Source organism: Typopeltis vanoorti, chromosome 24, assembly GCF_054136105.1.
Source record: "Typopeltis vanoorti isolate ZY-2024b chromosome 24, IOZ_Tvanoo_1.0, whole genome shotgun sequence".
Classification (NCBI taxonomy): Eukaryota; Metazoa; Arthropoda; class Arachnida; order Uropygi; family Thelyphonidae; genus Typopeltis; species Typopeltis vanoorti.
Window position 1 is genome coordinate 9,473,310 of NC_143572.1, and position 22,261 is coordinate 9,495,570.

At 33.7% G+C, this 22,261-nt stretch overlaps 1 protein-coding gene across 2 annotated transcripts in view; it reads left to right on the forward strand.

The window, feature by feature from the left end:
* Usp32 (Ubiquitin specific protease 32) overlaps positions 1–22,261 on the forward strand; it is an 808,142-nt gene that overhangs the window by 200,736 nt on the left and 585,145 nt on the right. For both annotated transcript variants that reach the window (XM_090413901.1, XM_090413902.1), the window contains exon 8: positions 8,656–8,780. In XM_090413901.1, coding sequence (XP_090270027.1) covers positions 8,656–8,780 — 125 coding nt within the window. The remainder of the gene's footprint in view (positions 1–8,655; positions 8,781–22,261) is intronic.

Genomic DNA, 22,261 nt, shown 5'->3' on the forward strand with positions numbered 1-22,261 from the left:
TAACCAAGTGAAAAATAAACTTTCAACATAAACATGTCAGTTCACACTTCATGCACATAAAACAAATGAAATTCAGAAAACACAAACAGCAACTCATGACAAATAACAATGTTCAATTGGATTGCTTCATACAATAAGCAGTCACATCCACTAACAACTTCTGGGTGCTGTTGTCTCAGCATGCACACTGCCTCTCCTTCTGGGTCATTTAAAACCATTGCAACACTAAGAATTTGATACACTGTGCCATCTGCATGTCTGTTTAGAGGTCTCAAAAGTGTATTTGTAACCACATACCTGAGCTATTAACACTAATGTGATGCAATGTTTACTTATCGAAAAGTATCCTGTCCATGAATCATGAATATATTGTGTTTAATTTTAGAATCACTTGAAGCCAGGAAATAATTAGGAGAGTTTAACAGGAATAAATGCAAAAATATAATATCTGTGATTTGCTATTCTGTGGGTGTGCACTGCACAACCAGCACATCCAGAATATTTGCCCTTGCTCTGTATATTATACTTCATGCTTTAGCTTATGCTTGAATATAGATTACAACAAGAATATTATTATTTTGTTAAGTATGATATAATTCACTTCTTGTGCTCTTTTCCATTCCATTAAACATTCAATCTGAGTTCTAACCAGGCCTAAATACACAAACGGTTGAGGGGTAGGGTTATAAATTAAAGATGCCAAAAAAATTATATTCTTGGTTTATCCTTTATCCAAGTGTAAGCAAACAAAGTTTGAGCTTGAAGTAACTTCATGACTGGGCAACTCTTATATAGAGGCTAATGAATTCACATCACTTGCCTTAATATTCCTTAATACAAAGCACATATAATAAATTTAGTTTAATTAAGTTTGCTTATACTGTATCCAAGTGTAAGCAAACAAAAGTTTGTGCCTGAAGTATCTTCAGGACTGAGGCAACTCGTGGTAAAGGTGGACCAAGCTCTCATCACTTGTCTTAGTATCTCCCATAATGCAAAGCACATCTCCTTGTGGACATGTATAATACTATGCATTAAAGGAAGGGCTACTACCCAGACCGGTTTCGACTTTATTGAAGTCTCGTCAGTGGGCGCCAGACCCAGAGGTGGTGATACTAAGGTGGAAGTAATGGAGAAGTCATATTTACCTATACGAGTTGCCAAAAGGCGTCTCACCTTATTATTAAATTACTCTAGATTTAGAGAAAGATGTTGGAAGTTTTTTTTCACTTGGTTAGACTATAATGAATTTAGTTTAATCCTCTATCCAAGTGTAAGCAAACTTAGTTTGCTTACACTTGGATAAAGGTTTAAACTAAATTTATTATAGTCTAACCAAGTGGAAAAAAACTTCCAACAAAGCACATATCCTTATGGACATGCACAATGCTATGCATTATACATGCCCATATGACCCCTCCATATTATACATGTGGAGGGGTCACTACCCAGACTGATTTCGACCTTTATTGAGGTCTCATCAGAGTAAGCCAGATCCAGAAGTGATACCAAGGTTGAAGTAATGCAGAAGTTATATTTCCATATATAAGTTGCCAGAATGTATCATACCTTATCACCAAATTACTTTTTATAGTTTCAAAATTTTCCATAATCAGGTTGGGTAAGCCTGGAGAAAGTGGGGAACCCATTGCAAGTCCTTCTTTTTATTCCCAATATTTGTCTTGAAATATGAAAAAAGTGTTTTCCATGCATTGCTCTTGAATAGGCCTACAGTGTCCCATGGGAAAAGATTTACAACTAAATCCACTGTGTCGTTTCTGGGTACATTTGTGAAGAGAGTGACTACATCAGGACTTATTAAGATGTCTGAAAGTTCTATATTTATCATCATTTACCTTTACCTTTCAATGAAATGTAAACTATTCTTTACAGATGATTCTCTTTTTCCTATGTGTGGTGATATCAGATATTTCGCTAAATTTGAGGTCAGAGAATCTCTCCCATCTACAGAATATCCGTAGATGGGAGAGATAATGAGCTGTAACGGAATATCCTTTTTGTATATTTTTGGTGTGCCATAAATTCTTGAGACTAATGGATGTTTTGATGATAAAGATTTTTTAAATTCTTTTGACCAATTAGGTAACTTTTTGATCAAATTATTGGTTTTATTATGTGTGTGTCATGTGGGATCCCTGTCTAAGGATGAATAGGTATTGGAATCTTCTAATAGGATGTTCATTTTTCTTGCATATATATCTAAATTCATAACTACTGTTGTATTTCCTTTATCTGCATTGACTATTACTGTATTTTTATCTCATCTTAATTCTTTAAGGGCTATGAATTCTGATTTTGGTAAGTTTCTATGTGGTAATTTACATTTTAGCAATAAGGCTTAAGTTTGTATGCAGATCAGATCTGCCAAATTTCTAGGAAGATTGTAGATTCCTTTTTCAATTTTTCCTATGATGTTCTGTGGAAATAAGGCAAAATTAAAACCTTTCATTAGGAGATTTTTTTTTTTTTTTTTTTTTTTTTCATTTTTGACAGGACTTTGGAAGAAAGATGATTTGCAATTGCTGTAGCTTTGTTGGATGTAATTCTGTCAATGCTATCCCATAGGTCAGATGGTAGCAACGTAGCCAATTCTCTATGTACAGTAAACGTATTTGGATCTATCTTTGAAAACTCTGATCTAGTGGCTGTGATCTGTTCTCTTAAGATAGCTAGTTCTGTTTTTCTAGATTCTATTTGCTTTGGCTGAATGACATCTTAGCAAGTTTCAATGTACTCAGAACACATAAAAGATGTCAAGAAAAGAAGAGAGCATAAATCAGGCCTGGCATTTTTACGGAAACCTGCTTATGGAAAACTTAGAATCTAATGCATTAAAAACAGAAGAAACCAAAATTTTGGTTACATTATGTCAGTGATATTTTTGTCATTTGGTCGGGAATGGTGAATGAACTGATTGCTTTCAAAGATTATCTGAACAACTTGCATCCCAATATAAAATTCACTCTTGAACTAGAGCAGCACAAAAAATTTATCTTTCCTCAATATTCTTGTCAAAGTAAATGAAGAGGAAAAAAGGTTATTCTTCTCCATATACAATAAAACCTACCACAATGGGAAGATTTTTAAATGTCACTTCACACCATCACCATTGCAAAAGATAGGCATAATTAAAACTTATGAGACAGGGCATACAATATATCTAACATTAATTAAAAGGAATGAAGAACTGCACTATGTGAAACAGAACCTAACTTTGCAATATGCCCTCGCAACTTCAAACCCCCCCCGTCAACGATCATTCCCAAGTCCCTGTCCTCACCAGTTTCCTGCAGTTCATTTCCATCAATATAGTATGTCACCTTACACTTGACCACATTAAACCAATGGTTTTGAATCCAAGACAATCAGAAAAATTTTTAATATATCTCCTGCAACTCCATTACTTAAACAAGATTTCAAGAATGCAGTCATTCTGCTTTACATCAAGAATGTTAGACAAAAGTGGCTGTGTTGCTCCACGAGTATAACATAAAAGTGGCTTTTTTTACCTTTACAAAAAATATCAAGATTCCTACATCCACCAAACCTCTACATCACCCCATGAAAAAACCAGGCATCTATGAGAGTCATTGCTTTTGTGGCATTTGTTATGTAGGCCATACAAGAGAGATCTGCATGTCTGAACACATAAAAGATGTCGAAAAAAGAAACAAGTGTAAATCAGGCCTGACATTCCATACAACCACTACTGGCCATCAAGTGCTCTGGCAACAAGCAAAAATGTCATATATTGATAACTGTTTTACAAGAAAATTTAAAGAAGCCTCACAAATTCTTAAGGATCCCTACACAATGCAATAAAAATCAAGGCTTAATTTTACATCAAATAGGGTCTGCTTTCATTAAAAATTTAACTGCCATGGGTCTAGGATATAGCATGCCTGATAGCAACAACTAACAATGTTCCAACATGCATACAGTAACAAATTTATCATTTGTATTCTGGTTTATCAATTATTTTAACAGTTATGAAGTTATCAAAAATATCTAATATGTGTAATTAATTGTTAATAGGCTTTTGTTGTTTAAAACTTTCATATACCATTACCCCTGATATAAGTCTTACGACTCACGAAACTTGTCAGGTTTTAATTGCTTATTTTCAATAAACTCCTTATTTATATTATAATGTGATCTCAATACCGAATACTTCCCAGAGATATGAGAATATCTTATTATTAACACCCAATCCCCATGGAGACAAAAGACTCGTTGTAGAACACAAAGTCCATGAAACCATGCTTTAAACTTGTTGAAAGTTTATTTTTCACTTGGTTAGAGTATAATAAATTTAGTTTAATCCTTTATCCAAGTGTGAGCAAACAAAGTTTGCACCTGAAAGTAACTTCAGGACTGGGGTAAGGTAGTACAACACTGGGCAACTCGTTGCAAAGGTGGAGCAAGCTAACATCATTCCTATCTCAGTATCTCCCATAATGCAAAACACATCTCCTTGTGGATATGTCTAATGTTATGCATTAAGGGAAGGGCCACAACCCAGACTAGTTTCGACCTTTATTGAGGTCTCTTCAGTGGGAGCCAGGCCCAAATGGAAATACCAGGCAGAAGCATTAGCAGGTCATCTCTACCTATAGGTAGCTTGCTCCACCTTTGCAAGGAGTGCCCTGGTGTTGTACCACCTTACCCCAGTCCTGAAGATACTTTCAGGCGCAGACTTTGTTTGCTCACACTTAGATAAAGGATTAAACTAAATTTATTATACTCTAACCAAGTGAAAAATAAATTTTCAATATCTTTCTCTAAATCCAGAGTAATTTATTAAAAAAAGGGGTGGCACACCATTTGGCTACTCCTATAGGTAGAGATGACCTGCTAATGCTTCTGCCTGGTATCTCCACTTGGGCCTGGCTCCCACTGAAGAGACCTCAATAAAGGTCGAAACTAGTCTGGGTTGTGGCCCTTCCCTTAATGCATAACAGACATATCTGCAAGGAGATGTTTTGCATTATGGGAGATACTGAGATAGGAGTTTTGGTAGCTTGCTCCACCTTTGCAAGGAGTGCCCTGGTGTTGTACCACCTTACCCCAGTCCTGAAGATATTTTCAGGCACAAACTTTGTTTGCTCACACTTGGATGAAGGATTATGCTTTAAACTTATTCAATGTATCTGCATTCATCACAGTTTCAGGCATTGTCCCTGCTCACACCCTCCTTATATGGCCTCCTGGGATGTTCTGTTGTTCTCACCCCTTTTCTCATTCTGTAAAAAATTTCCACATTAACCTGGTAATAACTCTTTACCTACTTAAATATAAATTTAAGATACCAAGAAATTATATTCTTTATTTAATCCATTATCCAAGTGTAAGTAGACAAAGTTTGCGCCTGAAGTATTTTCAGGACTGGGCAACTCGTATATAGAGGCTAATGACTTCATCTCCTGAAGATACTTCAGATTACACTTGAATAATGGATTAAACCAAGAATATAATTTCTTGACATCTTTAATTTATAGTATAACCAACTGGAAAAACTTCCAACAACTGTCAATCATATCTTCTCTCTTCCTCCTATTCACAAAACTTTGCAAACTGCATTCTCCCAGTCTGTCTTCATATCCCACATCCCCAAATCCAGTTACCACCTTAGTCTGCCTTCTCTGGATCTTTTCCAATATGTCCTCATCACCATAACAATCAAGGAACCAAATCTGTGCATAATAATCCATATAAAGCTGATCAAAGCCTTATACAATGGAAGTATATTTCTGTGCGTTAAGGTCCTCCACATCATTGCTGTAATATGATGTGATGACTTTACAACTTGTGCAACGTGACCTTTGAACTTTAGATTCTTGTTCACCACCACTCCAAGATGAGTTGTCTCCTTAACTTCCTACAAAATTTCCCTGCCAATTGTATACTTTGCATCTCATTGTTGCCTACCAGATTTCAGGACTTTGCAACATTGAACTGACAATTTCATACTGTTATCCACTCATACAATCTGTTCAGATCTTCCTTTTAAGCCACAACATTGCTTGATTCAGGGATTTCTTAGTTTCAGAATTAACTCCTTTGAATGATGACATCATTCTATATATTAATAACTGAACTATATTTTTTATAAAGAGAGAGTAAATTTTTTTATAATCATCATCATCCTCAATTATTAATATATAATAATTCTATAAATATAAAAATAATAATAGTATAAAAAATTCCTCTGTAATGTTTAGGTTACTATGACAGCAGCACTACATGATCAAGTTTACATTATCATTAATCTCCTATCAACAATTTTCTTCCAAATCAAACTATTGTGAGCACTCATAATGTAACATTTTGTGCTTCTAAGTCACTTCTGACTGAATCAATCCACCTAGACCTTGGTCTTTCTCTGGGTCTCTTTCCTGCCATCTTGGCATCAAACCTGTTTTGCTAACCTTTCTTCACCCATTCTATTTAAGTGGTCATACCACCTTAGATTAGCTCTGCAAACACATTCTTGAATGTTAATAATGTCTTCATTTTTAATGATTCTGCTATTGATGCCACTGATTCACTCCCCTAATTTTTCTCAGAATCCTCATAATTGTGGTCTCTAGTCTTTATTGTCTTGTTTGGTCTTTTGCTGCTGCTTGATCTTTTGACTAATTTCTCTCTTATTCCACATAAATTTTTTTTCAGCTGGCTACCCACAATACCAGCTTTGCTTATTCTCCTTTTCATATTCCTTTGATTTTGTCTTAAAGTGAAAATCTGATCTTGACAACTTCTATTTGGCCTGAACCCAGCTCGTTCTTCTCCAAGTTTCTCTTCCACAATCTTTCTCAACCTCTTCAATTATGCTTGCATAAATCTTACCTGCAACACTCAGTAAAAACATTCCTCTGTAATACTTCTCATATTCATCTTTATTCTCTTTTTTATAGATTGGTACTATGAGAGTTCTACTCCAGCCATTAGGAATTCGACCTTCTGTCCCTCTGAATTAAGAAGTTTAGCCACTGCATAACTTTTATACCTCCATATTTAAGCATTTCTGGTCATAAATCATCTACTCCAGCTGTCTTTCCACATTTCAAGTTTTTGACTGTTTTTCTACCTCAGGTATTGATATGTACATCTCTTTGCATTATTCTTGAAAATTTTCTAATATGGTTCTGTCACTGCTTTGTTCATTTAACAGTCTTTCAAAATAATTACTCCAGACATCTAGGGTATCCCTATCGTCAATTTTTATCTCACCTTTATCATCTTTCATTCCTTTTACATTACTCTTTCCTTTATTTCTAAGCTTCTTCAATAGTCTCCAGAACATTTTGCCACCCTCTGATATGTATTTTCTATATTCTTACCAAAATCTTCCCTTTTTTATATAAAGAGAGAATGAATATTTTTGATTTGCTTTCTGGTCAGTCCTTAATTCATTCATACAGTTTTGTCTGTTCATCTCCATAGTAATATCATTTTAATCTAGATATTCCAACAAACAGTGTGACATCATATCATATGCTTTTATATTATGTAGTATATAATATAAATTTATTATATACTATTTATTATATTATATATAATATAGATAACTTTCATTATGAAAAAGTTCCCCTTGAAGAGTCAAGTTCTCTTTTTATTTTTAGAAAGCTGCTGCTTCTTTCAACAAGTTATTGAGTTTAATTAACAAAGTCATATATTCAGCCAATTCTATGGATAAGTTGTGTAAATTATAATACATGCACTCTTATTAACGAACATTGATAGCCAATGATGGCAGACATTAATAAATAGCAGATTTGTTTTCAGTAGTCTTATAAAAGTTATATAAAATTTATTAGAAATTTTATATAGGATATATACTTCATTGAATCATTTGCTGAGCAGGACATGATAGTTTCATTTAGATTTTAGCAACACCTTTGAAAGTCTTTGCTAAATCAAAAAAAAAAAAAACATTTGATTAAAATATACAAGTAATACTGACTGTTTTCTGTAGTTAGTTTGTGTATTTTAGTACAGCAGATGGGTAATGGACTAATCCAAAAAACCCCACTCTAGTGAACCTAAAAAAGGAAAGTTTTTCTAGCCACTTTAGGCTCTGGTAAGCAGAGTAGCAGTCTTATGCCAAGTGATAATATTAATATGCCACTGTAAAGGCATTTATAAACAACCATGTCAGTGTTGGATTTGAACCTCACACCTGTGGATTGGAGAATAGAGATAGTATCCAGTCATCCAATCAGGTTGGCTTGATTAACTTGTGAGATGAATAGGAAATTAGTTGAAGTGACATGTTTGAAGGGCAGGCTTTTTGGCATTTACTTGGAACATCAAAATTAGGTTTAATGGGATGTTATGTATATTGAAATATTGATATTATATTCAGTTTGAGATTGTATTTTAAACAGACTTAAGATTTTTTTAATGAAAACTAATAATATTGCAATGACACTGAATAGCATTATCAGTTTTGATAGTCTTTATGCTGTCATAATAAATATAATATTTTATAATTTTTTTTTTTTTGAAATATGAAATAAGTGTAAATAATTTAAACTTTCATATGAAATTGAGCATATATATATTATTCATTAAACGAATGTGCTTGAATGTACATTATGTACATATTTTTAACTTGAAATACTCTTTCAGTTTGTTTTAAAGTTTTTGATCAAGACAGAGATGGAGTATTGTCACATATTGAAGTTCGACAGATGATTAGAGCTTTGTTGCTTGTACAACAAGACAATAAACAACACCAGGAGCAGCATTATAGGGTAAGATTTTAATAGCTCTCTTAAATTGTTGTCATTATTATATCAAGGCTTCATGAATTTGCTAGATTCATAATATGTAGTTCTATCCTACTGTCCAACCACAGATGTGAGAACCTTGGCTGGCAATGTGCCAAGAAGAGTCAATTCATGTTGAAGGGAAGGAAGGAATAAGGCGATGTACAAATTCGTCACCGACACGTGAAATCACATGCTTTATACATAAAATTTTCAACTGTTCTACAAGCAAAATAGTTACCCACTTTAAAACTAGAATTTTCATGAAAGAAAAGCTAATTTTCTGACGTATAATAATAAATACTCATCCCATGAAATGCATTGATTACTCTGTTATCGGAATGGATTCGCTTTCTGCCATGCGCAGAAGTGTCAAGGGGTCTCACATCTGTGGTTGGACAGTAAGTGTATGAGGGTGGTCTGAAAAGTTCCCAGCCTAACAAGGAAAAAACTAATTTATAATTTCAAAATTATTTTTATTTTTCAACATAATCTCCCTTAAGACTAATACATTTATTCCAGCGATGCTCCAGTGCCATTATCCTGTCTCTGTAGTGGTTCTCAGTAGGATCTGCAAAATACCCCTCTATAGCTGCAATCATCTCTTGATTCAAAGAAAAATGCTGATCAGTGAGGAACAGTTTTAGTTTTGGGAAGAGATAGAAGTCAGAGGCAGCCAAATGTGGGGAATAGGGTGGATGTTCCAACAATTCATAGTGCGGATCCCTTAATTATCCCATTACCAAAACACCTTTGTGGGCAGGTGCATTGTCCTGATGAAAGATGATTTTTCTTCTGCAAACCAGGTCTTTTCTCACAAATGTTTTTCATCTAGTCTAGTTAAAAGATTGGAATAATATTCCCGGTTATGGTTTTTACTCTTTTCAAGATAATTAATAAACAAAATGCCTTTAGCATCCCAAAACACCGATGCCATGACCTTTCCTGCTGATGGAACCAACTTTGTCTTCTTTGGCGCTGAACAACCGGCTTCTATCCACTGTTTTGACTGGTGTATGGATTCTGGTATGTAATAAATCGTAGTAAATCATAGTAAATCATAATCGTAGTAAATCATGTTAAAACGCTCCAAGCACTGTTCAGAGAGTTTCATGTAAGTGGAGGGTGCTTCATCATTTCAGCTGATTCTTTGAATGCCTTTGAGAAAATCTGTAATCTGTGTGAAGCATTCTGTTTGTTTGTTGCCATAATGCTTGTTTTATTGTAGTTTTATGTGCTGCCAGTCATGATTTGTGTTTTCTTTTGTTCTGAATGTCCTTAAAGTGTTCTGATCTGCATACCTGTCTGGCTGCTTAAGTACACTAACCCACAGATACAACTGATCTTGTAAACATCTGGTTTTTTTTTTTCATTGGTGGATGGGAGGTGTTTAAGAGGTTAACACATTATTAGAGATCTTGTTGATTGGGTAGAAGGCAACCTTTATACTTTGTTGATGAATTATCCTTGCTACTTTATCTGTGACATTGTGCGCACACATGTGCTTGTGTGTGTGTGTGTGTGTGTGTAAGAATCAGTTCTCCTCTAAAGTCTTGGTATCCTGTTCATCTGATTGTTCTGGAGGTTAATGTAAGATTTTTTTTTATTAATGTTCTATTGTAATCATTCTTTGGTAGAATTGACTCAGATATTGTAACTCTGAGTTACAATATCTGAGAGCCTGTGTAGCTCAGTGGATGTGGCGTTTGCACACCACCGCACTAGGCCGCACGAAGGAAGTCTTGGTTTCGAGTCTAGTCGGCGACTAGAGGAAATTTTTCTAAGCCTTTTTTCGACCGGTTCCCGAGTTAGTCGATCTCTGGCACGGGCAAGCAGGTTTTTCCTCCCGGAAACTCGGGTTTTTCGTCCTGTAAACTCAAGAAAATTGACCGTAGAACCCACATTATTTCAGACATTAAATATATTGTGTTAGGGTTAGAGACCACGAGATGGCGGCACATTTGAGCCGTCTCTCTTCACTGCGTACCGCTTAATTAGTGATAGCCTTGGGCCATCTGTCTCTAATTGGGTACCAGTGGAGATTGAACTGCCCACTCAGTCTCCAAAAAGTTAGATAGGGCTAAATGGCCTCGCCTACTCCCGTATATACGGGAATAAAAAGGCGTTAGCTGATTTTTTTTTTTTTATATTGTAACTCTGTGTTCCTTTTATCAATATGAGTGGAATTTCTGTAAACCCTGTTGCATAGGGAACAAATGATGCCTATTTTTGGGTGGTAATGGGATGCATGTAGATTATTTCTGGTGTTTGTTAGCTTTCTGTAGACTGAGAAATTGAGTGTATTCTGTTTGGATACCTCAATAAGTGTACCTAAAAATGCCGAAGACCTATTTGCCTATAATTCAACAGGAAACTTAATTTGAGGATGAGGATTCTTGAGATACATAAAAGAAATCTTCTAATTGGATAATACAGCTGGGCCAGGTGATGAAAAAAAATATTGTCAACATATCTCTTCCAAAACTTAGGTTGTATTCCTTGATACTCAGTTTTTTTTTTTTTTTTTTTTTTTTTTTTTTTTTTTTTTTTACCTAGACTACTCCTTGAATAGATTTGCTAACAAGGGGGAGAGGTATGAGCCCATTGCTAGTCCTTTCTGTTCAAAATATTCCTCTTGGAATCTAAAAAAAAAAAAAAAGTGCTATTGATGCAATGTTTAAAGAAATCAACTACGTCTGGTGGGAAGAAGTCTTGTAATAGTTGTGTGATTTCTGTTCTTGGTACTTTGGTGAATAGAGTCACTGTATCCAGGCTTGCAAGTATATCAGTAGTATCTCTTGTAATGTCTTTTATGCTTTTTTATGAAGTGTGTTGTATTTAAGAGAGGATGTTGCCTGTGTGGGAGGGGGGGAGGTTTAGGATTTGTTAGATATTTGCATAGCAGTGAAGTTGGAGAGTAACTTGTATTAACAATAGGTCTTAATGGTAAGTCTTGTTCATGTGCCTTAGGGACCCCATATATTCTTGGAATCAAAGCTTGAATCAAGGCACTCTTTGAATTTTTCTATGTATTATACTGGATATAACACTCCTGTTGAGTTTCCCTTGTCAACTTTCAGTACAATAAGAGGACATTCATATCATGTCCCCTCTCCACAAAAACCTACACAAGAATAATATTCATTTTGTGAATTAAAAATGAAAATCATCTTATTGCAGTGTATCAAAGAAAATTTATTTTGTTTCCTAACAATAGAAACAAAAAGATATTATATATGCTTTAGTAATTTTCAGTACTTTTATTAGAGTAGCGTGACAACCCATCCTCAAAAAAAAAAACTATAAACGCGTGTGTGTTTGTGGCTCAGGATACAAGAGTATACAGGAGATTTGAAATAGGAAGTGATTACCAGTTAGTTTTGAGCAAGGTAAAAATGAATATCATATCATCATCATCAAATTCTTGACATGTACCCTCAAGGGGTGTACAGGATATTATGATAGTACTACATGAAAAACTTACATCATTACTAACTTTCTATCAACAATTTTCCTCCAGATCAATCTGTTTTCTGTCAAGACTCCAACCACAATGAATATCATATTAATATAATGTTACTATTAATAAAATGAATATCATATTAATATACACCAAAGTTTTAACAAAGAATCACATTGAGTAAATTTCAGAGTTGAACTCGTCAAATTCCTGTTGTGTACTCTTTAGGGATGTGTGGGATAATGATAGTACTAATCAAAAACTGTTTACATTATTACTTCCTATCAACAGTGTTGCTTCACTTTAGTCTGTTACATGTGAGGCTTTCTAATATTATCAGATCTTATAGTTTGGACTTCTAAGGACTTCCTACCATCCTGACATCAAGCACATACCTCTTTTGCTAAACCTATCCCCTCCCATTGTGTTTAAGTAGCCATACTGCCTGAGAATAGTTCTTCTTACACATTGCTGAATACTAGCATCAGATTCCTTCCTAATATCTATCTTTTTCATATGAATCTGTCACTAATGCCATCTATCAACCTCCTTAATTTTTTTCAGAACTCTCATATCTGTTGTCTCTGGTGTTTGATCAATTGTTTTACTTCTAACTCAGCCCTCAGATCAGTATGTTAAAATTGGTTTGAGCACTGTCTTGGTATACAGCTAGTTTATTTATTTTTTGACTTATTTCTTTATTATTCCATATAAATTTGTTTTACTGCTACTTATACTAACTTTGCTTATTCTATTATCTATTTCCATATTCAATTTGCCATCTTAATTAAAATTGTGCCTAAATAGTTGAAATGGTTTGCTTGTCTATACATTCTCATTTCAGGATTCAAATGGTATTTAATGTGCCTGCCTATTTTCATAGTTTTTGTCTTTTTTATTGCTGAGTTTGTCACTGTTCAGTTTAGCTAAAAATCATGCAGACCTGTACTGGATTTATCTAAGATTATAACATCATCTGCAGAAAGTAGAGATCCGAGATCAACATCTCTAATTACTGTATATGTCGGCATATAAGACGACTCTCAAATACTACAGAAAACCCCTCGAAATCATGGATCATCTTATACGGCGAGTATAAAAAGGGAAACTTAATTTCTTGGATAAATATTTAGGTAGTTACAATACATCATTATATAAGAAAATAGGCAGTGTTTATAAACCAATCGGATTAATTTTTTGTTACATAAATTTATTTAAAATATTATAATAGATGTAAGTCTTGAAAAACAAATAATAATTATTAACCTCAATTTCATGTTAATTTTCTTCATCATCTGTTGAAAATAGTTCTTCAGATTCATTGTTTAAATGATCGTCACATGGATCCCAGTTCGAATCCGGTGAATTGATTTTGTTTTCGTCGTCATCATTGTCCCACAACAGATCATCTTCCATACCATCCATAAGATTAGAGATACCACACTTTTTAAATGATTTTATTACAGTCTCTACTTTTACTTTATTCCATGCTTCCATCATAAAATTGAACAACATCAAGTGATGCAGTGCGCATAGATCCACCATTTATAAATGATTTTTCACCAGTCAATATTCAATTATTCCACTCTTCTCGCATGTGATCTTTAAATGGTTTGTTCAAGCAGACATCTAGTGGTTGCAATATAGAAGTTAAACCACCTGGTATAACAGCAATTTTTGTATTATTTTTTAATAGAATTTTAGTATTCTCAGTTAAATGACTACAAAACATATCCCATACTAATAAACTGTGTTTCTTCATTATACTGCTTGGTTGCATGTTCCACACATTATTTATCCATAATTTCACACCATTTTCACCCATCCATCGTTTTTCGTGAAAATGTACAAAAACACCTTAAGGAAATTTTATCTTAGGTTTAGTTTTATGTTTGAAGATGATCATTGGTTTTAACTTGGTTCCATCAACATGACTACACGACTGTAAACCTTGTTTTTTTTCATGACCTGTACTTCGAACTAGCACACTCTTACTACCCTTAGACTCCACTATTTTATTGCTTATCATGTCAAAGCTCATAGGAGTTTCATCCATATTTTCCAATATTTGAGAATAGAAATTTATGTTCTTGTCTCAACTGAATAATAAATTTATGGAAACTGGCAAGTTTGTGGTCAAGATCTGCTGGTAGTTTTTGAACAATTTTGTTTTTTGTCGTATTACCAGATTTTGTCTGTTCCTAAAAGGATTACACCATCCTGAAGTAGCTTGAAATTCTATACTTTCATCCGGATTCAATCTTGACAATTTTAGTGCATATACTCTAATCATATTTCTTGTAACAAGATAACCATTCTGCCTTTGTTCAAATAACCATTCTGCAATGTGATTTTCCAGTTGCGGCCATCAGGTGATCCCCTTTCTCATCGCACATTTTTTTTTTCTTTGGCAATTTTTTTATAATATCGTCTTTCTTCCTTTTCTTACCATCTTCTCTTCTTGCAGTAGCACAGTTATTAGTTTGCTTTGCCATTTCAATTACCCTTATTCTAAATCGAGCTTCATACTTTCTTCGTTTTGTTGCTGGTTCCATGATTTTAAATGATAATTTTAATAATCCTAAAATTTAAAAAAATGCAAAATGAATAATTAATTAAAATTGGGGCTAATCACTTTTAATTAGGGTAATTCGTGTAAATACTAAATCTATGCCATGCAAAAAAAAAAAAAAAAAAACTGAGATGCATCGATATAAAAATAACGGATATAATAACAATACCTAACGTTGCATTAATACAAGAAAGAAGAAATTGGGGAGTCGTCTTATACAACCGACATAAGCTTAAAACCTAAAAATAGCCTAAAACCTAAAAATAGCCTAAAATTTAGGCCTCATCTTATACGGCGGTTGTCCTATATGCCGACATATACAGTATATCAGATTTAATGCCTTCATAGTATGATCCATATAGATCAGTATTTCCCAGCATTTTTTGGATCGTGCCCCACCTCAATGCTTCAAAGATTTTGATGTCCCCACCCCCTCGCCGACAATGGTGAGTGTTTTGAGTATATCAGTGATGAGGTGATGAATGCAACATCATTTTCTAATTGCTCCCCTATGGGGCATACGCCCCACTTTGAGAAACACTGATATAGATGATGAATAATTGTGGTGATATTGGGCATCCTTGTCTTACACCTGATTTTATATCAAATCATCTTTTACTTCCTACAATTCTAACTACTGACTTACTACTTAAATACATTTTTTACTGTAATGTCCAGTTACACCATATAATTTTAGTGTTTGGAACACCTTTTTTTTTTTTTTCTTGGCACCTATCATACATCTTTTCCAGTCCTACAAACTATAAAGAGATTCTTATTGAATCCACCAGATTTAAGGTGACCAGTATTGTACCCAAAGGATCAATCTTTGGACCACGGTTCTTCATTCAGTACAATAATGACATTGGGAAAGACCTGATAGGAGATAATCAGCTGTTCACTGATGTAAAGATGGCAGGGCAGTCAATGATGCTAGTGATATGGAGTACATACAAATATTTTGTAGGCAGGGAAAATAATAATGACTGTCAAGTCTAGTTAGTAAGTATAAATTTATGCACTTTGGCATGATGAGATTTCCAATGGCATTTGTAAGATTATGCTTGAAGAAACTGATGAGGCTAGAGTCTTGTAATTATAGTGGATAAGAAGTTGAAGTTCAGAGGTCATATAGAAAAGATTGCACATACTGAGTATTATTATAACATGGTAATCGTCTTCATAAATTTTTAAAAATGCAAAAAGAACTTAGAGGATATTTGTAATTCTGAAACCAACATTGACATGTACAGATAAGGCAGTTATTTTGCTTCTTTGCAGGTCTTGGCACTATCACACCTTGTGTTCTGTTCACTGATTTAGCTTCCTGGCTTTCAAGGAGTTAAAGGAATTGTGGAGAGGCATGTAAAGAAGAGTTATAAAGGATTGAGAGTATGGATTGCAGACAGTAAACATGAGAAGAGGAATGATATTATAAAAAAATTAAAAAAAGTGATATCTTCTCCGCTGCATTTTGACATTTCACATTTTTGATAGCTTTTCAACCTTAGGTATTGCAATGTACTTCTGATAGCACTCTTTGGATATTTTTTTACATGGATATATTTCTATTTCATTTAACACTCTCAAAGTAATTACTTCAGACATCTCAGATATCTTTATATTCAGCTTTTATGTTACCTTTGCTAACTTTGATTCCTTTTACAGTATGCTTTCCTCTATTTCTTAACTTTTTTCAATAACCACCAGAACATTTTACTGCATTTTGTAGCTAAACAAAAGTTTAGCTACTTTTATACATTGCTTTTACTTTCTCTAACATTTTTCTCTGTATTCTCTCAAGGCAAATGCTAATTTACTTTACTAGGTATTTCTACCATGAAGTTCTGATACTTGCAAACATCTTCACTGCTTGGCTCTTTGGCGGAATCAGTCATCGTTTTCTCACATTCTGCCACCAAATCTGCAAGATTTGATTATTGTTTTGAAACTCTTTTATTTTTCTTGAATATTAGTTCTTTACTTGAGTCTACAGTTCTCCTCTAAAAGCTGCTCTACTTTTTAAAACATTTTTAAATATTACATATTTTTCTTATGTATTTTGCATTTGTTAAATATATATAAAAAATATGTAATATTAAATCTTACATTCTTCTTTTCATTATAATATTCATTTTTATCCTCATAATTAAATTATCACTTCCTGTTTCAAATCTGCTGTTGAGTCCTGAATCAGTACAACAATATTGCCATCAATAGGCATAGTTAATGAAACTTATTTCTGATGTCTTCTCTCCACAGATTTGTGCCAATCTTTATGCTGGGACATGGTGTTAGGGATAACTAAACTGTGTTCTGAACAGAAATGCAACAAGTACTTACCATTATTAGTAGCTTTGTCTTCTCTCCAAATTTTCCCAAATTTCTATATGCCTGGTATTCATTTCCTACCATACTGTTTAATTCTCCAAGGACCACATTTTCCTTTTTATTCATGGCAGCTACCTTCTGCAGGGTTATTGACATAAATCAATATCATTGTCTGATTTCCCATTTTGATGTTTGCCCATCACATCCCTACTTGAAATTACCTGCATTCAGGATGATTATCTTCATGTTTGATGTTGAATACTATAGCTGCTCATTTCTTTCTCTGATCATTGTTGTCTGAATATAACATCTTGTAGTTGTTTAGAAGTATCTCATCTGTTTTTGTCTTCTTTGTTTCAATAACACTAGTGATGTCAATGTTGTACTTCCTAATTATGGAGGTGAACTCTAGACTCAATTATACAAATATTATTGGAGAAAGTGAGAGTTGAAAATTAGAACAAGACCTTGGAGACTGTGGGGCAGAATCTGAAGAAAATATTCATTGCATCATTCTGTAAAGCATATTATGAAGCTGTGCACAAGAATAAAAAAAACAACAGTTGACTGGTTGACTCAAAAAGTTAAAAGAGGCACTCCTAAAAGAGAAGAAAGCATATTGAAATCTCCTTGTAAGTAAGTCAGCAGGTTCAATGATAAAATACAGAGAAAAATGTAATAAGTTATGCTCTGGGTAAAAGTACTTAAACAAAAGTCATAGGAAGACTATAATAAGAATATAGCAGATATTTGTAACAAAAGTGACAAAACATTCTTCACTGTTGAAATGCTTAGTACTTAACATTATTATTACTGTAAAAGATAGAGATAATAAAGATGACAAAAATTGTCATTATGAATATTCTTGATGTGTAGAGTAATTCTTTTGGAAAATTGTTAACTGAGATTGTTTAATTGTTTCTACTGTTGTGCTGTCACTAAGCTGTGTGTTGAGGCCTAAGTGCTGTGAAGAATTCATGTTGGAAGTTTAATAGAATATTATCAGCACTGAGAAAGGATTAAAACTAATTTTAATACTTTCAATATTTCGTATCAGTCACAGAGACATCTTCAGGGATTACAAAAAACTTTTTGTAATCCCTGATATTGATACGAAATATTGGAAGTATTGAAATTAGTTTTAATCCTTTCTCAGTGCTGATAATATTCCATTAAACCTCCAACATGAAGCTGTCGCTAAGCATAACATAAGAAGCCATAAGAAACCCTGAAATGTTAAATTACAATTTGAAAATGCTTCATCCAAAAATGCTTAAATATGGAAGTATAAAGACTTTATTGATTATAGTGCATAATTTAAGACAATCAGACAGTCAAATTCCAAGTTCGATAGAGTATTCATCTGTTAAAAGGGAAATAGAACTAAATATGCGATTTATACAAATATACATTGAAAGGAGGCTAATAAAAATTGTACAAGAGCATCTTGGGGAATAACAACTGGGTTCAGGATAAACAGGGATTGATATGATCATACTTTTACTTGAAAAAAAAAAATCACCGGACTGTAAAAAGGATATGCATTCAACTTACTAATTCGTTTGTCTATTTCCATATTTAATTTGCCATCTTCACTAAAAATTGTGCCCAAATAGCCAAAATGTTTTACTTGTTCTATAGGTTCTGTATCCAGGATGCAGTTGATGTTTTGAATATTTCTAGCTATTTTCATTGATTGTCGTATTATTACTGATTTTCATACCAAATTAATTATAGCAGTTATTCAGTTTAGTCAAGAAATCCTCCAGACTTGTAATGGATTTTAGAAATACATCATCATCATCTGCATAAAGTAAAGAGCTGAGATTAAATATCCAATTTTTATATCAGGTTTAATACCTAATACTACTCTTCTTCATAATGGGATTCAGTAATAAAGATAGTGGAAATAATGTGCATCCTTGTCTCATCTCACACCTGGTTTAACATCAATCTTCTATACTATCTATGCTAACTTTAATTCTAACTGCTAACTTACAGCTCAAATTTGGACTATGTATCACTCAACATAATTTCTTGTTTACATCATCTAACTAGCATTTTGAACACGTTTCCCAGATCTACAAAAGTTAGATACAGATCTTTGTTATATTCCTATGATTTCTCACCTGTTTGTCTTAAAGTGAAAATCCGATCCTGAAAACCTCTATTTGGCCTGAACCCAACTTGTTCTTCTCCATGCTTCCCATTATAATTTTTCTTGGCCTTTTCTCAAGTATGATTGCATAATTCTTACCAGGAGCACTCAATAGGGAAATTCCTGTGTAATTCTCACATTTAGTTTTTTTTTTTTTGTAATAGATGAGTACTATGAGAGAGCTCTGCTACATTCATCTGAAATGTAACGCTCTGATCAGACCTTTTGAGTTATGCAGTGTAGCCACCATAAAACTCTTATACTTCTCATATTTGAGCATTTCTTGTTGAATATCATCTACTCAAGCTGCCTCACCATATTTCAGATATTTGATGGCTTTTTCTACTTCAAGTATTGATAGGTATTCCCAACAATTGCATTCCTGTTTGAGTGTTTTTACAAATGTGCCACATCTTGTTTCATTTAGCAGCATTTCAAAGTAATTACTCCAGAAGATATCTAGAATGTCTTTATCTTCAGTTTTCATGTCACCTCTATCATCTCTGATTCTCTATAGTCTTTTTTTCCATTTATAAGCTTTTTTCAATAGACTCCCCTCTTACCAAAGTGTTCCTATGAATTTTGTTTAGCCAGTTTTACACAGTGCTTCACTTTCTTGTATTTTTCTCTGTATTCTCTAAGAGCACAAGCTTTCGTACTTTCCATAATGTTTTCTTTATGGTTTGCCACTGAATCTCCTAGATTTGGTTCTTGTTTTCAGACTCTCAGTTTTTCTTCAATAATGTTTGTGTATTTGAGTTGGCATTTCACCTCTGAAAACTTTTCAAGTTTGATTCATTCTAAAACTTTATTACACACACACACACACGGTGCATACACACACTCTTCTTTTCAATAAAAAATTCAACATTATCCTGCTCAAAACCGAATGGTGATCACTTCCAATTTCAAATCTTCTCTATGCTCTTATTTCGTTGAACCAAGGGGGGGGGGGAGGAAATCAATCACTATCAACAATGACATAGTCAATGAGACTTCATATTTTTTGCATCTTCTCTCTAGGTGAATTTGTGCACATTTTTATGTTGGAATATAGTGCCAATGTCCTGAACAGAAACCAGCAGGTACTTATTATTATTAGCTTTGTTCGTTTTTTGCAAATTTTTCCAAAACATTTCTATATGTCTGATAATCATTTTCTACTCTGCTGTTTAGATCTTCTAGAATGACCAACTTTTCCTTTTTTGTTGTGTTAGCTGTCTTCTCTGGTGATTTAAAAAATTCTTCCAATCTTTCTGTGGGACCATAGGCACAAATAAGTCTCATGCCCACATCACTCTACTTGATATTGCGTGCCATTTAAGGTTATCCTCATAATTTAGTGTTGAGTACTATGGCTACTAATTTTCCCTGATCATTATTGCCTGAATATCTTGTATTTCTTCCTTAGAAAGGTCTCACCTGTGTTTGTCTTCTTTGTTTCAGTAACACCTAGTACTTATCCATTATTAAAAAAATTATGGAAATAACTACTATTATAGTAAAACTTCAGTATAATATAAACCAAAATAATCACTCAATGTTTTGACCTTCATATCAAGGATATCATCTGGGGTAAACACATATATACAAAGAAACAGGCTTTGTTTTGTTCTAATTTATGTGAGTAATTATGTGAAAGCATGTTGCTTTCTCTTAATGATTTGCAACCAAATAGATAATAACAGAACTCTAGCTTTGATATAATGAGGTGTTTTTTCCCCACCAGAGGTCAGGCCAGTAGTTCTAACTGTTGACCAAATTACTGTGACTTCAATCTCCATGGTATGCTAAAGTCACAATAATTTGGTCAATCGTTCTTCTGCCATCGTCAATCGGTCAATCAAACTTCTGCATGACCTCCAAAAAAAAAAAACCTTACTATATCAAAACTAGAGTTCTGTTATCAAATTGGTAACAAATCATTAAGCTAGAAAGTAACATGCTTTCACATAATTGCTCACATAAATTAGAACAAAACAGTATAGATAGTGGCCAATAAGAACTTAAATTATTACTTAGAGTCCTAAAGTAAGAATTTGCTGAAAAACTTGAACTTGAGTGGGATGAATGTGTGCCATCCAGATCCTTGGGATTTTTATGCTACCATTATTATTAAGATTAGGATCATTAATCAAAATTTTACTAGTGTCTTTAAATTTGCATTCGTACCAGGTTTTTGCACAATGCAACGAAAACAGGTACTTTTCCAATCAATTCGGTGTAAAGTTAAGAACGAGATGAATGCGTGTTAGTTGTTGTTTCTAGAACAGCTATTGCTTTACCAAAAATTGTTAACTTTAATATGTCATTTGTGTTCTTTTTTTTATGGATAGCAATTGTGCATCCAATTTCACCAATATAAGGAAAGTTTCAGATGCAGTGGATACGGTTTACCCCAGGGTGGGCTAAGGAAAGGGGGAGAGGATCCTTGGAGGAGTTCAGTAAATTTAGACGAAGCCCTTTGGTCGGAAAGACCTGAGTTTAATTCCCATCCATGATGTGAGGAACCTTTATCTCGTCTCTTTTGACTAAAGGTAAGTTAGCTGGTCTCATACAGAAGAAGAGGGTTTTTCATCCCTCAGAACAGACAAATCAACACTGTGAACACACCATCTAGAAACATAAGGACACTCTTGGAATAAGGATTGACCAACCTATTCTGTGGGATTTTTGGTTTTGAATGCCTGCACGGTGAAGTGGGGGTCCACGTGCAAGTGTAAATCAGGATTATAGGTGGTTTAAAAGTAATATTAAGATTGTAATGGTGTAGAATTCTATTTATTTTATATGATAACCATTTAATGTATAGGATAGCTATGGTTTTACTGTAATCTATATTATATTTATTTTTTGACAAAATTTTATGAACCTGTCCAAAAAGAAACCGAACTTTTGATATAAAATAAAACACAGGATGATCTTCTTGCTATTGCCATTATTTA